This window comes from Squalius cephalus (genome assembly GCF_949319135.1).
Source record: "Squalius cephalus genome assembly, chromosome: 20".
In the NCBI taxonomy this organism is placed as follows: Eukaryota; Metazoa; Chordata; class Actinopteri; order Cypriniformes; family Leuciscidae; genus Squalius; species Squalius cephalus.
This window is the reverse complement of record NC_137141.1, coordinates 13,434,168-13,452,917: the sequence shown is the minus strand read 5'-3', so window position 1 is coordinate 13,452,917 and position 18,750 is coordinate 13,434,168. Positions and strand designations below refer to the sequence as shown.

Genomic DNA, 18,750 nt, shown 5'->3' with positions numbered 1-18,750 from the left:
GTTGCAGGAGAAAATCAAACGGCCTGTCCTCAATGTGATAAGAAGATATAGATCTGCATTTGATTTATTATTGCATGATGTGCTCTGTCACCTCCATGACACAAAATAATGCAGGAAAGAAATGTCTGAATTATAAAAAAAAGCGATCGGCCTAACTTAAATCCAGAGTTTTACGGTGTTCAAAGGAGTTACTTTGAATATCTCCATATCAGAACTTTGTCTGCTGTCAGTCAGAATGACAGTTGACAGATGTAGATGCGATAACTTATTGTTGATATTGTTGAGATGAACACAATGAATATATTCACCCCAGAGAAGAAAGCACATGGACTGTATTTCATATAACGTTTTTATTAATTTTTATTAAGAGAGGGACTTTTTTTTTTTGTGGTCCAAAAAAGAAGGGTGCCTACAGCATTAGATCACCAGGGTGATTACAATTTGTTTTTATTTTAGGGTGAACTGACCCTTCAAGACTTTTACATAAATAGCCATAGATGTTTAAATGATGACCTGGTTTTGTTTCTTAAATCACCCACTTTCCATGATATTCCACAATCATATAATTACGGACAAAATAAAGTCCCGCACTCAAATATCCTATTTCACTTAGAAAAATGTCAGAGATAAAATGGGTTGCAAACAACATTTCAGGGCCTTGATGCTAAAAAATAAATAAAAATGACAACATGTCACTTCATCTTTCATCTCTGTGCAAGCATCAAACAAAAGAGACAAACATCCTTTTAAAGGCATGAAAATGGACCTTACATCTTGTCATCCATCTGCTTAAAGCCAATTACAGACCAGCATCTTCCCCACAATATCCCACAACCCCCCCTTTCAGCATACCTGCTCAGCTCATAAAAACAGAGAAGACACAATAAGCTGTAGGCGAGACCATTTAGATTAAATGTGGTAATCTAATTAGAGCCCCCCTTTCCCATCCTAAATAACGCCCCATGAAACGTCTCTCTTATGGTGCACTGTAGCCCTCCCACCCTCTCCACTGTGTCGCTCGCCGCAATATCACATTTCTATCAGCGTTCATTAATAAGTCTTTAGGGCGCATTAGCACCTTATCGCCTCGTCTCTGCCCCAGAAGACGTATGAGTGAGGAAGTGAAGGGACAGATCTAATGACAAGCGATTGGTCATTCGGCATGGGGCTGGCCGCTCCACAAACAACCCCATATCACAGCCTTCCAGCCAAGCTCATTAAGGATAATGCTGCAGATTATTAGATTTGTGCTGCCCATGTGAACAGAAAAAAATACCCATGCAGACAGACATTTGCGGGTGTTTCTTCAACTACGGACACTTTAATGCCCCATGGGTTGGTTTTTATTAAAACTAACAGCTTTCAACATTGTTCTTTTTGTTATATGAAGGTCACATTAGAACACACTAGGTAACTTTTTACCATGCCTTAACTGCTTTGTTTTTGCTACTAGATTGTATTGCTTACCTTTGTCCTAGACCCAGAATTTCAATCTTAAAATATGAAAATATTTAATTCTTATTATTTTTTAACCTATGATAATCTTTAAGAAATAATCATAACACATTTAAAACTTTATTATGAGAAAAAAAAGGCACATTTTGATCAAATTTACAGACATAGACAGACATTAACTGTTCGTTTTTCAAAAGCTAGCGTACTTGAGATTAAATGAAATATAAAATATGTTAAATATAAGACTTGATGTGAAGTAAAAATGTAATTATACCTTGAACAAAATATTTTAATTACACAATTTACAATAAAGTTGTAATTTTGTCAATTTATGAAAGAAAATATTAAATTATTATATTTGGGATACCTAAAATGTTATGAAAATAGCCTTAGCAAGGAAAAAGAGGTTTTTTTTTTTACTGTTTTTGGAGTCATCTTTTCCACCATAGAATGCTATTATATACATATAATTAACCATTTGTGATGTATATACACTGTTGGATTTTATTAGTTGACAAAAAATAAACTAGTCAGAATGTAAAAAGTGTGTTTTAAGAGCATTTTTAGAGCGAATTTATAAAAACCTGCAGGCCAAAAAAAGAGGTCATAGTTGAAAAAACAGCATTGTAGAAAAAGAAAAATGTATCCATGTTTCTCCGTGAGGTCACATCGACTGTGAGGAATAGTGAGAAAAAGAAAGGGTGTGACAAACCTCTTTAAATAAAAGAGAGACAGAGATAAAAGCCAGTGGGTGAGGCAGAACGAGAGAATAAAGTACTGCTGTTAGGAGTCATTACTCTCTCTTTTTCTCTGTTCTGATAGCAGAGAGGACCTTTTCTCTCTATGGGGAACCAAGAATCACAAAAGTGCTGCTCTCGGCAGGTATAAGTATCCCACCCCTCAGATTAGCCTGGGTTAGGTTTAATGATGAGGTGTGAACGCACAGGTCAGTGAGGTTCTGTATCCCACTTCACCCAAAGCACAGGAGGAGAAGAGCTGCACTGCTGGAGAGAACTCAAGACAGAAGAGCTATGAAAGAAAAGAAATCACAGACCACAATCTAAAAGGCCTTGCACAGGTGAGCAGGCAGGGGGAAAGTTGAACTCTTTAGAGAATCAACAGTTTTTGAGTGATGGAAAGCAGGTTCTTTTGAGAATAGTGTACTATGTAGATCCCAGTCCCAGTTGGTGAAGCTGCAAAAACATTTAGATGTTGTTTTGTACCCGATTGACTTTCACTGTATGGATTGAAGTGTTCTTCAAAATATGTGTTTTGTGTTTCGCAGAAGTTAAAGTTATACAGAATGCAGAGGTTATTTACAATAAAGTCCTAAAGGTACAGGAGCACAAACTTTTTTTAATTTTTTATTCTAAGGATCAGAGATGCGGTGGAAATCAGTGTTGTTATTGTTAAAGGCACACTATGCAGTTTCTGTTTTTCTCAAAAAGCGACCCCTAGAGTCGTTGTGGAGTACTTGTATTTAACGTTACTGTTGTAAATACCACTCACGCAGAGCCATCTCTCCACTCTTCCGACCGCGCTTTCTTCGTTTTCTTCGTCAACTCTGCCATGATTCACGTCTGAAATGCGTGCTAGCGTCTTCCATAGAGGCTACTTCATATGTTGTTGATGTATGTGACGTCGTGCTGTAAAGCAAGTCGTGATTTGTCGGGGCGCCACCTCTCAAACTTGCATTACTGGTTTTGCCAGCGGCGTCCCCCCCCTGGTTTGCTATCGGGATGATTCGCCCTACTATGAGTTTGTTCACCATCGAAATGATTTCGAAGTTGTTATATTAAGGAACAAATCTTGCATAGTGTGCCTTTAAATAAAACTATTAAATATGGTTTGTTAATTGAAAGCAGAAAATAAAAATAAAATTTAAATACTAGATGAAAAACTTAAACTTAAAAAAATAATAAACAAAAATTAGAAATGTTGCATTGGTAAATAACAGAAATAAAATAAGCTGAAGTACTAAAATGACTAAAATGGAAATAAAAAAATAAAATCTCTGTGGAAATATATTTAAAAAAAAACATCACAAATTTACTTAAAAATGGCATCTTTTATAAGTTCACCTTTTTAGTGAGCGAGTCGTCGGAGTCCGGAGGCATGCGTGTGGACACATGGAACATCACCTCAACTGTGGAGGTGGCAAAGTAGGGCATGGTCAAACCCGTGCTCTTGTTCCGCTGCAGGCCGCCCATGAAACCACAATGACTCGTTAGGTTCACCTGAACAGCGGAAAGAGTTTGTTGGGGCCAATGTATAAATATCCTATAAAACACTGCAAGTAATACTTAAAATATAGAATTGCCTCCCAGCAATTAATTATCCTGATTTTACCTCCCAGCCCAGGCCTGACACAAAGTCTTCATACGCCTGACTCCCAGCTGTGTTGGACAGAATTGAGTGCTTGTCTTCTTGCCCCTCTGCCACATAAAACACAGCAATCTTGTGTGTTTCACGACTGCAGAGAGTAAATGGAGAAGAAAGTAAATTTAGGAGCCAAACAGGAGTACTCTTTCATGAGGTTGTCTCTCAGACTATAGACGATAACTGGTTTCCTTACAACAACATTCCTAATGACTTTAAAGAAACAACACTGAACAAAAAGAGGCATAACATACCACTGCCTTGAATCCAGATTTTTCAGCTCTCTCAGTAGTTTTTCGTTCTTCTTCAGCAGGTGGAAACTGTTCCTAGAGACAGGACATTTTAACATAAGAGGTAATGGAGAGAAATATGCTACCAAATTACAAATTTTTATCAATTCAGGTTAATTAGTGTTCAACGACATCTATATATTGAAAAAGAAAGAAGGTAGGCAAAGAAGGTAACAAAAGATAAAGAGACAGACAGACTGATAGAATGATAGACACGGACAGATGAAATGATATATAGAACGATAGATACACAGAGGCAGATAGGTAAATATATTAAATGATAGACAGAAAGAGAGATAAAATAAAAGATATAACAGTAGGCAGACAGACAGACAGACAGACAAACAGATCAAAGACATATATAAAATGATAGACTGAATGATAAATAGTACGACAGACAGAGAGGCAGATAGGTAAATACCGTATATACAACAATAGACAGAATGATAGACAGAAAGAGAGATAAAATTAAAGATATAACAATAGGCAGAGAGACAGACAGACAGATAGATAGACTGAACGATAGATAGACAGAGACAATAGATTTTTGATAGATAGATTGTTTTGATGCCCTAGCTATGGTCCGCGGACCCCCTTTTGGAGGAGCACTGCTCTAGTCTAGACTATGCGTTAAATCTCTTTCATTAAGTGCCCGCCTGCTTAATTACCGTCTTCCTTGTTTTTCTCACAGACTCCTGGAAAATCTGACCCCGCAACAGAAACGCAAATGAAAACAAAAACAAAGGAAGATCCTATGTGGAAAAACATCTTATGACATAAAACAAAAACCTACGCATGATATTATTAAAAGAAGCAAAAAAATAAATAAATCTATAAGATAATGCAACTGTTTTTTTCCATCTGCAGCTTTTATAGTCTAGAGTTCAGTTACTTTCTCCCTCTCCCCCTCTTTATCATTCCCTCCCTCCAAGTGGCCGCGTGAGTCATGTGGAAAAGCCACACGATGCTCTCTAAAAGGACTTTTTGTTTTGTTCTCTTTTTCTTTGAGCAGGGGTCTCTTTATTAGCTTGTTGCAATGTAATGGTCTTCATTTTCTCCATTGAAAGTGAGCCATTTCAGGAGGCGAACGCGTGAACGGCATAAAAGGCCGACATTAGGTGCGCGCTCACACACACAATGGGCCGGCGGATTGCAATGCCTTAGTCTCTGACCACGGATAAATGATACATGAATGCCTGGAGAGCGGCAGCAGGACAATTCCTCATTAAACAGCCCCTATGTATTTTCTCCCAGCTCTCCAACTCATAATAACCCTTCAGCCACATTCGAAAGGCAGCCTTTTATTTTCACCAGTGTATCAGGCAAGAATGAAAAGTACCACGGCTGCTCGGCAGATAACAGACCCCTCAAGAATTAATCCCCCCATAAAAGCTGCATACGTGCACACACACCCCGCACCCGGAGCTGTTGAATAAAAGCCCCCAACAACTCTCTGAGCGAATGGTGAAAAAACAATTTTCCTGCATTAATCTCATAACCCAGAGCATGTATATCATGAAAATTAATGCCATTACATTCAAGGTGAAAAATAACCCCAATTTTCTAATTATTTGTCATCTGGAAATATTTAACCATTCTCTGTAATACCACAAAATGGAATGAGATTGAACCTTTACAGTGAAATGCAATGTGGGGAGCCATTATGAATCATGGAGCGGGATAGACACTGAGATTGAGTAGTAAGTGAACACTGTAGCGTCTATTGGTGGATAAGCTAATCAAAAAGATGTTGACTGTTTAAAGCAGATTAACACGGCTCTGCACAATCAGGGAGAGGTGCGAGCAAACAGGATGTTTACATGCATTATCGGCCTTCAAAAACGTCACCCAGATTGTGCTAACAAACTCTAGCAAAACAATGTAGTGATTCTCTTGGGGGGGAAATGGCAGGATGGTTTGATGACGTGTTGCTAAACGCTTAATCGCAGTCCAAAGGATTAAACTTTCTGATATGGCAGTTAAACAAAGCTACGATAGAAACATAACAGAATCAGCAGAATTGTGGTTGGTGAAATTCGCTTCTGTGATTTGTAATAAATCACCCAAAAACTCAATGTTAACCAAAAATGGGACTATTTTTGGTAACTTTTTTTTTTTTTTTTTTTAAATCAATGTACCATCTATTTGAATAATTCTTGATTCCACTGATTGAAGACTCACACGGTCAAATGACAAATAATAATACAGTTCTCTGTTCATTTTTAGGTGGACATGACGAAAGTAATGACTTGGGGTTCAGTTCATGAAGAAAGTCAAAACAGTGTTTTTCACAGAGTAGATTTTTGGGTTTTCTGAAAAAATCATTTAACTGCCTGCCAAATTCTTCTTAAGAAAAAATAAGGTGTTCTTAAAAAGAAAAAAAATGAGATCAATGAAATCTTATTTTTTCATAAGAATTGCAGTTGGGAACATTCTTACAAACTACTTAGAATTTATCTTAAGAAATTTCTGGTGTTTGAAAGTGGCCATTTTTTGAAGATCGCTCCTATAGATTTATATCCCTTCTAGCTCATTTTTAGCTACCATTCAAAACCTGTAACCAGTAGGGCACACCAATGTTTCCCCCTGTTCCTGGAGGCACCCCAATTCTACACATTTTTTAACTCTTCCTAATCAAACACACCAGAATCAGCTTATTAGAAGACTCCAAGTAGTGAAATAGGAGGGTCAGATAAGGAATACATCTAAAATGTGTATTGTTGGGGTGCCTCCAGTACCCTAAAGGTTGGTAAACACTAGGGTACACCACCCCAAGAACATTTGTAGGATTTGTACCTGTGGATACCCCATGTGATTTCCAGGCGTTTAAACTGCAAGATCTCATGGTCTTACCTCTTCTCCCAGGAGTTCATGCCCAGTATGTTGAGGAACAGTTTGCAGTAGTAGAAGGCTGACTGGGGTCTCTGCGGGATTGGCTCTTGCTGTACTACGGCCCTCATGTTCAGCTCATTCCCACGATGCAGCGTGAAGTCCCGCTCCTCGGCACACTGCTTCAGGATGCCGTTGATGACGTCGTTCTCCTGCTTCTCGGACACGCAGGTGGGTGGCGGGGCTGGAATGTTGAGTGGTGCGCCAGTATATTGCAGGCACTCTGGGCTGGAGTATCCCAGGTACTGCAGCATCTCATCCAGAGCGTCCTCCCCATCCTGCAGGGAGTCCCAGCTCGGGATCACCTCTCTGCACCGCCGTTTGGCCTGTGGGGCCATCAGTTCCAGACCTGCCTCTTCCTCCTCGTCCTCTTCCTCAAGGTCTTCCTCCTGTCTGTCTTCTTTCATCTCTTCCTCATGCTCATCCAGGTCCTCCTCATTCTCCTGAAAAGCTTCATCCTCTGGTTCTTCTTGACTGCTTCTCTCTAGACTGTCCTCATCTCGGCCACGCTCTCTACCGCCCCCTGCTTGATTCGAGGATGTGTAGAGGCGCAAAGTTTGACTAGGTGGACCATATAGTACAGCCGAGTCCCAGGAGTGTTTGCCGGAAATGTCTCTCACGATCACCCGAACGCAGGCACTGGTGGTGGTGAGGCCAGCTGACATCCCGCCACCGGGCAGCCCGTCCTCTGCCCGGATTTGTAGGTAGGACAGCAGGGTGGTGCCATTAAGTACAAAGAACTGCAAGTTGGGCGCGTCAAAGAGTTCGGGGGCCAGGTCTGCGCTCTCGCTGTACGGGTTATCCTGGTTCTCACACACCTGGCTGGTCAAAGTGGCCGGACCACCACTCATTGGATAGTGACCCAGGTGGTTGACCAGGTGCGATATGACCGTGCGTGCCGCAATTGAAATCAGGCCTTGCTGAATACGGCTCCTCACTACAAACAGACAGAAAGAGAAAGATGTATTTGTAAGAAGTGTGAGCAGAAATTTCCATAGATTTTCAAAGACAATTAGAGTGCCCATTATTCATAAAGTTTTACACATCCCCCAATCTTTGAATGTTCACTTATGTACACAATTGTTTTGGCTAATTTGATAATGTTTTCAGATCAACGAAGATTACTATGAAGAGTGAAGTATTCTCAGCTCAGTTTAAATCCATTTGGAAACTACACAATTTCAAAATAATCTTGATTAACATTTTGTTGACAAATCAGTATTACAGAAGCTTTGTATATTTATGGTGGTTTTGGTCACCTGGCATAATCAGATGTATTTCTTTAGGGTCATTTACATAAAATGGTCCATTTTAATAAGATAAATGCAAAACAGCACAAGATACGCTTCAGTGGCCAAAGTTCTTTTTCTGAATGTTAATGTCCACAGCGGCGGCATTAAAAAATAATAATAAATGAATAAATCATAAAGTTTAGATGAACGAGTTGACCTCACTAATCGAAAAATCTGTTCATCCATTCCTAAATATATCCTGTAGAATTTCATCAAAAATCAGTCTGTATAAGAGTGAGAGATATGAAGAGACCGCAGTGATGATGACAAGGTGTTAGAACGAGTAAAAGAAAAGAGTTTAGGCACTCGTTTCATCAGGGATTTACTGATTTTCAGATCTATCAGTGTTAAACTCCTGCAGAGCCGGAATGAGTGAAGGTGCAGACGGCTCGTGTGAATACGGGGACATTAGGGTGTGATGAAGAATGCAGGACGCCTAGTGAGAGGTGCAGATGCCTCGATGCTGGTAAGAAGCTCCCGACGGAGACACTCCCTCTTCGCACACTGCCAGAACTCACAAAGAAACCATGCAGAGAGCAGCCCAATACCAGTACACTAGACGTGCCAGAGGCCCACTCCCCCCAATCAACACACCACACCAATCACATTCAGCGACACTTTCCATCGCCTTAATGAGCCAAAACATTCTTAGACTGGAGCTCTCGGGGGGAGGGATTTTATCCTGATGAAGCAGTCTTCTGTTCGGGCCACCTCAGCTGCAGAGAGCCCTCCGATCCAGCAAGAATTCAGTGCTAGGAGTAATTTCAAGAGAACGGAGGTAGGAAAGTGGTGGACACATGTCTCACTCAGGGTTGTAATGATTAGTTATTTTCGTCTGATAGAGAGAGACACAGCACTGGCAGCACAGGAAACCAGCCCCCTGCTGTCAATCTCAAGTCCATCCTCGCCCTGACACACACTGAAATTAGTATGAGGGAGCAAACCGATTCGGTGAAGACATTTAGCTAGCTCATTCCTGCTTCTGATTTGTTCTACTACTGTTGTACTTGTTTTAGAGAAGATGATAAAGATAGGAGGAACATGGGTGAGTGGTGGTTAACACGGTGTGTCAAGCTCTATTCGTCAACGTTAATACATGTTTTTGTCTTAACCTGTAGCAACAGAAAGAAATGATCAATTCAGTTCTACGTTAATCCAAGTAAAAAACTATGTAATGAAAAGAAAGACAAATCATTTTGTTAGCTCCAACTATGGATCTCATTGGTCCAAAATGGTGCTTTTCGTAGCTACATATTAAACTGTTAATCGTTTTGATTGCCTGCCGTGTGATTTTGCTTTTTGTGAGGACAGAATGACTTTCTGCTCTTAACTTGTCATGTCACCTGGTTAGGACAAGGTGTAAGAAATGGGAAAAAGGAGAAAGACAAGACTGCAAGCAGAACCTGACTGAAATATCAGATGCATAAACACAAAGAACAAGATGACCAAGAAGGTCAAAACAAGAACGAGAGGCAGAAGACATGCGTTCACCTTCAGTGACGGGCTGCAGTTTGGAGGAGCGTTCAGAGTCGGGTGAATGAAGCGGCTCTGGCTCTTTCAGGTTCTCTAGTAGTAGAAAGGGGTCAAAGTCTGGGCTGCTTAAGTCTGACAGGTGAATGGGGAAGTAATTGGGGTTATTGAAGCTCTGTGCCCCATACACACAGCCATGGAGGACCTGTGAGATGGACAAAGGAGTTACAAATACAAAGAAATAAAGCATTATGCACAGCTCTTTAGTTGTTTCACATGGTCTTAATTTACAGATAAAAACAATGTATATTAAGAGATAAAAATGATGTTTAATAGATGATGTGAGCAATGGTCTTGTACTTTATAGATGCAGCTTAGGACGGACTTGTCGGTCTTCTCCTTGTCTGAGGCACCTTGGACCGGCTGGAGGAGAGTTTTTGGAGGTAGAGCCATCACCCAGTCCAGCAAACACAGCAGCAGAGACACAACCAGCTGGAAAGAGAGTATAAATATACATACATACACGTATACAATAAAAACAGTAATACTGTAAAATGTAAAATAAATGCTTTCTATTTCAGTATATTTTAAAATGTAATTTATTCCTGTGATGGCAAGGCAAAAGAAAAACATTTTCAGCATCATTACTCCAGTCTTCACATGATTCTTCAGAAATCATTCTAATATGCTGATTCGGTGATCAAGAAACATTTGTTATAATCAATGATGACAGCAGTTGTGCTTCAAAAGACTTCATTTGGAAAAGAGCAACCTGGACTTTCTGTAAAATAACACTTTTTGTGTGTTCAATAAAAGAAAAAAGAAAAAAATCTGATTTTGAAAGATGTGAAGGTGAGCAGAATTTACATTTTTAGGTATACTTCCTCTTTAATAAAAATCATCACAAACTGTTGGCTAAACAAAAAAAGCATTAATTTCACATTTATATGAGTGTGTCCTTTCATTGTTTTGGGGAGCACTTGTGTCATGAGACATACCCTCTTATCCAGCTCATGAGGGGAGGACTCTGTGACGGGAAGAAGGTAAGTGATGGTTGCAATAAGGACCTAAAAAAAAAGCAGGAAATTAATGTAACTTTCTATGTAACAAATCAAAATCAGGCTTAGCTTGCAGTGTGACTGACTTTACCTCCACTATTTTCTTTGGAGTGTTAGGCGGGAATTTCTGCAGTTCGTCAACGTAGTTTATGAGCAGGTGCAAAATGTCCGAGGCCACGAGGGCAACCGTTTTATTTGAGAACTGCAAGGAAGGTATTAATGGTTAAAACAGAAGCAATCAGCAACTTTAATGTGCTCTGACATGTGTGGAGCAAAACAGTAAAATTGCATTGTGGTCCTCATCTGAGCTGATTAAGACGGGATGAGTCTTTTCCTAATTCTGCTTCATGGAACGCACCCAAAGGAGAGAGACACTCATGTCTAACCCTCCACTGACAACAGATTCTCAGAAAAGCCAATAAAATCGACCTGATCACAAACAGGCTTTTCTGATTGGACCAGAGTTTGAGTATGTGTGTGTCTGTTGGCCCTAGACTTCATTTCAGACAGAAATGCAATAATTCCTCGAACTCTCTGAAGCATAAATTCTTCAGTGGATTAGCCTTCTGCCTGTGAAAAGCAGAGAAGCCAAACATGTTGACGGTCCAGATTTAGGAAGGCTGGTAGGGGTGGGTGCAGGGAGTATGGAATAATCTTCTTCTGGATGAACAGAACACACTTGTGCCAGTGCACTGAGCCCAGGCATCAGGAACGGCTTCAGAAGACTCAGGCCAAGGGCAATGCCATCATTTCTCTGCTGTGTTCACTTACATTGCCAGTGAAGGTTATTTTACAACACAGATGCTTCTATTCCATTTATAATCAATCTTTAACAGCAGAATACATGTAAATTTTGTGTAACCAAGCATCCGTTACCTTGAGAGTAACACAGATGACGTTAAGTGCTTCTTTGATCTGCGGATGCTGAGTGCCATGAACCAGCTCTTCACAGAGCCAAATACCCAGACTACAGAGTGCCACACACCTGAAAAACACACAAAAAAACAGAGATAACTTTTAGATCTTATGTAAAATAAATGGATGAATAATTGCCAACACATTCAAAATAAAACATACAAACATGAAATAAGACAAAATGCACAATCAATTGTGTTGAAAATACTTGTGTTTTAGATCAGGAAATGGAAATGTTTACATCTGCCATGTAGAAAATTGACTTGACATGCCAAAACATTTGTTAGCATTAAAAAGATAAAAAATAATAATGAAAAAATGTATAAATAAACAAGTTATTTATATATAAAGTTAGCTACATATATGGTGTATGTACATATATGTACCTGCATTTTTGTAACATTATAAATGTCTTTACTGTCACTTTTGATTCATTTAATGTGTCCTTGCTAAATAAAAGTAATAAATACATAGTAACAGAAGATTGGAAAAAATTTGCCTGGTTTGATGAGCCTGCTGCGACATTCAGATGGTAGGGTCAGAATTTGGCGTAAACAACATGAAAGCATGGATCCATCTTAACTTGTATCTACGATTCACAGGCTGCTGATGGTGGTGTTGTGGTGTCAGGGAAGTTTTCTTGGCACACTTTGGGCCCCTTAGTACCAAATGAGCAGTGTTTAAATGCCACAGCCTACCGGAGTACTGTTGCTGACCATGTCCATCCCTTTATGACCACAGTGTACCAATATTTTTTAATGGCTACTTAAAGCAGGATGAATCGCCATGTCACAAAGCTCAAATCACCTTAAATTAGTTTCTTGGACAAGACAATTAGTTCACTAAACTCAAATTGCCTCCACAGTCACCAGATCTCAATCCAATAGAGCACCTTTGGGATGTGCTGAAAGGGAGATTCACATCACGGATGTGCAGCCGACAAATCTGCAGCAACTGCGTGATGCTATCATGTCGATATGGACCAAAATCTCTGAGGAATGTTTCCAGGATCTAGTTCAATCTATGCCATGACAAATTAAGGCAGTTCTGAAGACAAAAGGGGGTCTAGCAAGGTGTACTAAAGTGGCCAGTACCGACCGACCGACCGACCGACCGACAGATAGATGAACCAATGACAGAACGAACAACAGACAGACAGATAGATAGATAGAGAGATAGAGAGATAAACAGACAGACAGACAGATGGATAGATAGACAGATAAACAGAGAGACAGACAGACAGATGGATAGACAGACAGACAGACAGACAGACAGACAGACAGACAGATAGATAGATATGTATAGTATACTGAAACTTCTTTTAAAAGATCAAGTATGACTCAAATTTGCACTGCCTGAATAAGGTCCCCAGCTCAATGTGTTGGGGCTTGTGCCCTAACTGCTAGGCCATAGATATTTAATCCTGCCTCCTGTCTGCTTCTATGATCTAAGGCTTTCCTCAGCTTTTCTCTGAAAGAACACCCAAACTTTTTCCACAGGGAGTTATGGGGGCTTCTAATGACTTGAGCCCCATCAGGATCCACTCTAATCCTACTGGGTACTGGATTACTTTAAATGACACTGCTCCTAATCTGTCTAGATATGACCAGACACGTAGCCCCACACTGCTTTAACACCGACCGTAATGTATAGATTTATTAATCTGTCTGGCATGGGGCTTCACATCCTGAAAGCAATCACTAAGTTAAGTGGTCTAAATGTATGTATGTATGTATGTATGTATGACCGAATGCAATGGTAGGATGTTCTACCTGCCTGTCAGCATATGTATTTTCATACAGCCACCTTATACAGTTCCTCCTGAACCAAAATAACGAGTTTATGCTGCGTTCATGCCTACATAACTACTGTAGTTTGGAGGAGATGGAAACCTGTGACGTTATACTCGGAGCGGTTTAAGATTCGAATTTATGTGTTTCTATGTCAACACTATCAACGCCGAAATGAATCTGCAGCAGTCAGGTGGTACAGGTCAGAGCTCTTTAAGTTGTTTATGTTCATTAATATTGTAATGTTATGTGCTTTGAGACACAAGCTAGTTTAACGAAGTAGTCATGTTCACATTTAGTCATTTTTTTTTTTGTCCTCTAGTTGAAATTTAATTGGTCAAAAATCCTGGTACACCATATGGATATTAATTTATGTTCTGTTCGACTGTAATTTAGTTGCTTCACGCAGCATTTCACGTTCAGTAAGCAGAGGGAAATTACTTAATGAACCTAGTTAAGACAACAGGTTTTTTAAGAGGAGGAGATGATGTGGAAAGGGAGGGGCAAATGGGATTAGGAAACATTGCGAGCCAAATTCAAACTTGCGTCGTTTACTTGAGCACCACATCAGTCTGCGTTAGAGTAAAGGTGGTAAGGTGGCCAAGGCACAGCTATAACTAGGACAAGGTGTTAGCCTTCAGGGTTTGTACCTTGCTGGTGCAGAAGGCTCATCTCTGGCAGAGGTCAGGATGTGCTTGATTATATGCTCCTGAAACACAAAAACAAAAGAATTGCTATTAAAGGGGTCACATCATACATCATTTTATGATTTATTTTATTTATATTTTTTTTCCTCTGAAGTTTAAAGTGAATGTTAAACTTTTAAAAGAGTAAAGATAATTAAAATAATAAAACAATAATAAAATAATTAAAAAGCTGCTAGTAATGCATGATGTAATTAAATATAAGCCATACAATACCACATTACAATATTTTTTCATGTTGTTTAAAACAAGTCTCACCAAGGCTGTTTTTATTTGATCAAAACAATAAAAACACAAATATTTTGAAATAAAATTAGTTTTAAATAACCGTTTTCTGTTTTAATATATTTTAAAATGTACTTTATGTGATGCAAAGCTGAATTTTCAGCATCATTACATTACGGTCTACAGTGTCACATGATCCTTCAGAAATCATTCTAATATGACGGTTTGCTGCTCAAGAAACATTTCTTATTAATATCAATGTTGAAAACAGTTGTGCTCAACATTTTTGTGCCACTGCTACATTTCTGAATAAAGATTTCATGAACAATTCTGGGCGTCAATGAAAATATAGGATAAAAAAATCCTGTTCAAGGGCCTGTTGATATCCTACAACGGATCCATTTCATTCCATCTAGGGAGAATCCGATTATACGCCACCCATTTCTTAGCCACACAGACTTTCACAGGGCACATTTGCACACAGAAACATACACAACACCACACACTCCCACCAGAGACAGATGCACAAAGTGAGATAATGCAGACAGACAAAAAGATAATGATCAGAACCGCTCACAACAAACACAAAATCTGACATAAAACCAGCAATCTGGCAACTCGGAACATGACATATCCAACCATCTGGAAAAGAAGCATCTGTGCACAAGCGCGCGCACACACACACACACACACACAGAAAAAAGATCACGTTAACCACAGTCTTGTCATTCATGGCCTGCTCCTGGTTATCAGATGCCATCATGTGAATTTCTGCATGCGAGTGTCGGACGCTTCCCCGCATGGTATTAGCTCCTTACTGTCACCCGGAACAACACGGCAACACAATAACAACAGCCCTGTGGAGCTCGGCTCAATGCAGCCTGCATTGCTGATCGCCCATTAGCACATTAGCGCCAGCAGGAACAATTACATCAGATTTCCCTGCACTCTAAACAACCGTTGGAGTCGCATACATTCAGCCACTTGGATCTGCATAAGGGTATCAGAGGTTAAACGCAGACTATAGATAGTACGAGCACATTAGGGACGTCCTGATTGATGGTCGGTGGTCGAATGTAGCAGCATGAAATGTAAGTTATTTGTAGGAAAGATACACAAAACTGTGTACTTTTTCCCAGACTGATTAGTTGATGTGTTGTCTGAACAACTAGTCACATGCACCTTAAAACTACGCACCTTGCTTAATCGACCATTGATATGTTTTATGGATTAAATTATTATTAAACTGTCGATTAATCATTAGCATTCCAAATATATCATTTCTTTTGATATTATAAAATGATAGAAAGGACAAAGAGCTGTCTCTTTTTATCTCTTAATATAGCTGACCTCACAAATGCATCCATGCGAACCGACCCAAGCATTTTTTTTTTTTGTAAATTTCATTTGTATTGTATTTATACAAAAAATACCTTGACATCTGTGAATTTCGTCATGATGATGTCGGCCGTTGTAGGGTGCAGTGCAGGAAGTTCATTATACAGGTTTGGGAGGCACACCAGGGAGCCCAACAAGATCTGAGCCTCTACCCGTGGAGCCTAGGAAAAAGATGAGAAGAGAGAAAGACAGTAAATTAAAGACTAAATTAAAGACAGTGAATGTGAAACATGTGAGCACATCTAAATAGATGTCGCCATGTGTAAGGGGTAGTGATGTCTGGAAGCAGTTTGGTGGTTTCTCACATTGAGGGACGAGCAGGCGGTTACACGGCTCGCTGCCACGATGAAGTCCAGGATAAGCATAGTGGCTCCCGGAAGTCCAATAGAGAAGAAGCGTGGAGAGCAGTGCTTAATGATGGTGTTCACAATGTCCTGTGAGACAAAGAGAAAGAGGTCAAAGCAAAAGTTTTGTACAAAGTTGTCAACCTACATGGTCACCAGGTACACGCAAGCACACCTGGTCTTGGTGAAGCAGGCCGCAGTGCATGATGTTGTAGAAGTGTGTGAGGAAGTCAGAGTTGGGTGAAACATCCTGTCTCCTCTTCATGATCTTACAGATGAGCTTGTAGGCGTGGAGTTTACCCTGCTTATATCGTTCGCCCAACATAGTGGCCTGCACACAGACAACAAAAATCCCTTTATGATCAGATCCTGGATCACAGAGAACTACTTCTATGAAACATTGTGAGTGACACAGCAATAAAGCACCAGATCGACAGATAAACATATGTATTTAATTAATTCCATGAGTGAAGTTGCAAAGTAATTAAATAGACAAAAACAGAATGAACAATAGAACTAAAAATAGGTTGAAAAGATGGAACAATATATAGAACAACAAATCGATAGAACAACAGAAAGATTGAACGAACGACAGACAAATTGAACAAACAAACAATAGACAGAACGATAGATCCAACAAACAAACAACAAACAGATAAATAGACAAAGATAGACAGAACAATTGATAGAACAAACAAACGAACAATACACAGAAAGACAGAATGAATGATAGATACTTAGAACAATGGAATGATAGAATGACAGAATGATAGAGGACGGACAGACGGACGGACAGATAGATAGACAGACAGACAGACAGAGACAGATGAACCAATGATAGAACATACAATAGATAGAACGAAAGAACGATAGATAGAACGAACGATAGAACGATAGAACGATAGAACGATAGATAGATAGATAGATAGATAGATAGATAGATAGATAGATAGATAGATAGAAAATTTGGTCAAAGTTTTTACAAGCAAGACAGTATAATAAAAAATATGCGTGATTGTCAATGGTATCTTTGCTTTCCAGTAAAAAAGCCAAGTAGATTTGCTTAAAAAGATAAAATATTGATAAACTCACTTTGAAAAGCCAGGGAGTCAGAATCCGCAGGGGTGGAATCAGATCTGGCGGGGGTGGAGACGACTGGTTGTCAAGGGAGATCCCGAGATTGTCTCTGATCTACAGAGACAGAAAAAACACAGACACAAGGACGTTTTTCATCTGGAATTTGATTAGTAACTGCACAGTAAATCATCCTCCTAGAGCACTCTGAAGGACTCCGCACGAGTGTGTGTTTGTTCGTGTGTGTGTTCACCTTGGCCAAGTTCTGCCAGAGTTCACAGAGGTAGTCAAAGACCTGTGCGTGGATCTCAGGGTCCTTGATGGTGTTGACATCTCCCAGAATGCCAAGCATTCTCCTCCACATCACAGTGGCGACGTCAGCGTGCCATCCGGTCAGAGTGCCGCCAGCCATCACGCTACAGTCCTCGGTCGGAAACTCGCTGGTTTCTTAACAGTGCAATCAAGCATGGGTCAGTAAAAAGATGTCAAATGGCGCTTTTCCACTACACAGTACCAGCTCGCCTCGCCGCGACTCGACTCGCCTTCGTTTGGTTTTCCACTGTATAAAAGTTGTGCCTGTACTTGCTTCCAGGTACTTTTTTTCGTATCACCTCCGGCGAGGTTCTGAGCGAGCTGAGGCGATACTAAAATGTGACGTGAAAACATGGCAGACTGCTGATTGGTTAGAGAGAATCGTCACTATTCACTGCGTCATCATTGCATGCGCCAGACGCGATTTCCTCCATTGTCCTGTGTGTGTGGGTAGCGGGTGTGTGTAGCGTAGAAGATTACGTCACGGCAGTTTCCTGCGGCGTCGCTATGACGACCAGGTACTATTGTGGAGGTACTATTTGCAATGGAAAATGGAGCGAAAAGCGAGCCGAGACGAGGCGAGTTGAGCTGGTACTGGTAATGGAAAAGCACCAAAATATGCAACAGATAGTGTCCTAGCTTGCACATCCTCAGCCAAGTATGTCTGATGAAGGGAAGATCTCTTATCTATGTACATTACCGAGGTCATCAGGGGTCTGCAGCACAGAGTGGTGCATTTTCTCATCCAACTGCAGGTCTTTATGCTGGACATGTTCAGAGGTCAGTGTGGCGGGGGACGGCGTCTGTGATCGGGAACCTCCCAGAGAGTGCATTGGAGATGCGCTCTCAGAACCTGAAGAAATATCAAGTGCATCAGGTATCAGATCTATAAACATGACAGGGCAATGTGTTACAATACGTCACTAAAAGTAAAACAGCATATGGAAAGAGTGTGACTGATATCAGAGTTTGTTTCTGACTGGGTTTTGTAGCAATGAATCATGTAGCAGATGCTTTTTTCCCAAAGAAACTTTCAGAATACTTATCAGGAGGAATGTTTGTTGGTTAGGCTAGTTTTGGGTTAACCAAAGAACACACTTGAAAGTAAGGCTTGGATGCTATTCATGCGAAGTGAAGTATGGTATGCAATCAAAA

General features: G+C 40.2%; 1 protein-coding gene across 8 annotated transcripts in view; it reads right to left on the bottom strand.

The window, feature by feature from the left end:
* Positions 1–18,750, bottom strand: part of ralgapa1 (Ral GTPase activating protein catalytic subunit alpha 1) — a 70,888-nt gene that overhangs the window by 24,505 nt on the left and 27,633 nt on the right. For all 8 annotated transcript variants that reach the window (XM_079854212.1, XM_079854217.1, XM_079854215.1 and 5 more), the window contains 16 exons: positions 18,296–18,448; positions 17,537–17,730; positions 17,302–17,400; positions 16,385–16,540; positions 16,171–16,299; positions 15,901–16,026; positions 14,189–14,247; positions 11,710–11,818; positions 10,925–11,035; positions 10,774–10,842; positions 10,136–10,267; positions 9,797–9,980; positions 6,978–7,950; positions 4,089–4,160; positions 3,805–3,928; positions 3,537–3,692 (listed from right to left, as the gene is read on the bottom strand). In XM_079854212.1, the coding sequence (XP_079710338.1) occupies positions 3,537–3,692; positions 3,805–3,928; positions 4,089–4,160; positions 6,978–7,950; positions 9,797–9,980; positions 10,136–10,267; positions 10,774–10,842; positions 10,925–11,035; positions 11,710–11,818; positions 14,189–14,247; positions 15,901–16,026; positions 16,171–16,299; positions 16,385–16,540; positions 17,302–17,400; positions 17,537–17,730; positions 18,296–18,448 (2,846 nt within the window). The remainder of the gene's footprint in view (positions 1–3,536; positions 3,693–3,804; positions 3,929–4,088; positions 4,161–6,977; positions 7,951–9,796; positions 9,981–10,135; positions 10,268–10,773; positions 10,843–10,924; positions 11,036–11,709; positions 11,819–14,188; positions 14,248–15,900; positions 16,027–16,170; positions 16,300–16,384; positions 16,541–17,301; positions 17,401–17,536; positions 17,731–18,295; positions 18,449–18,750) is intronic.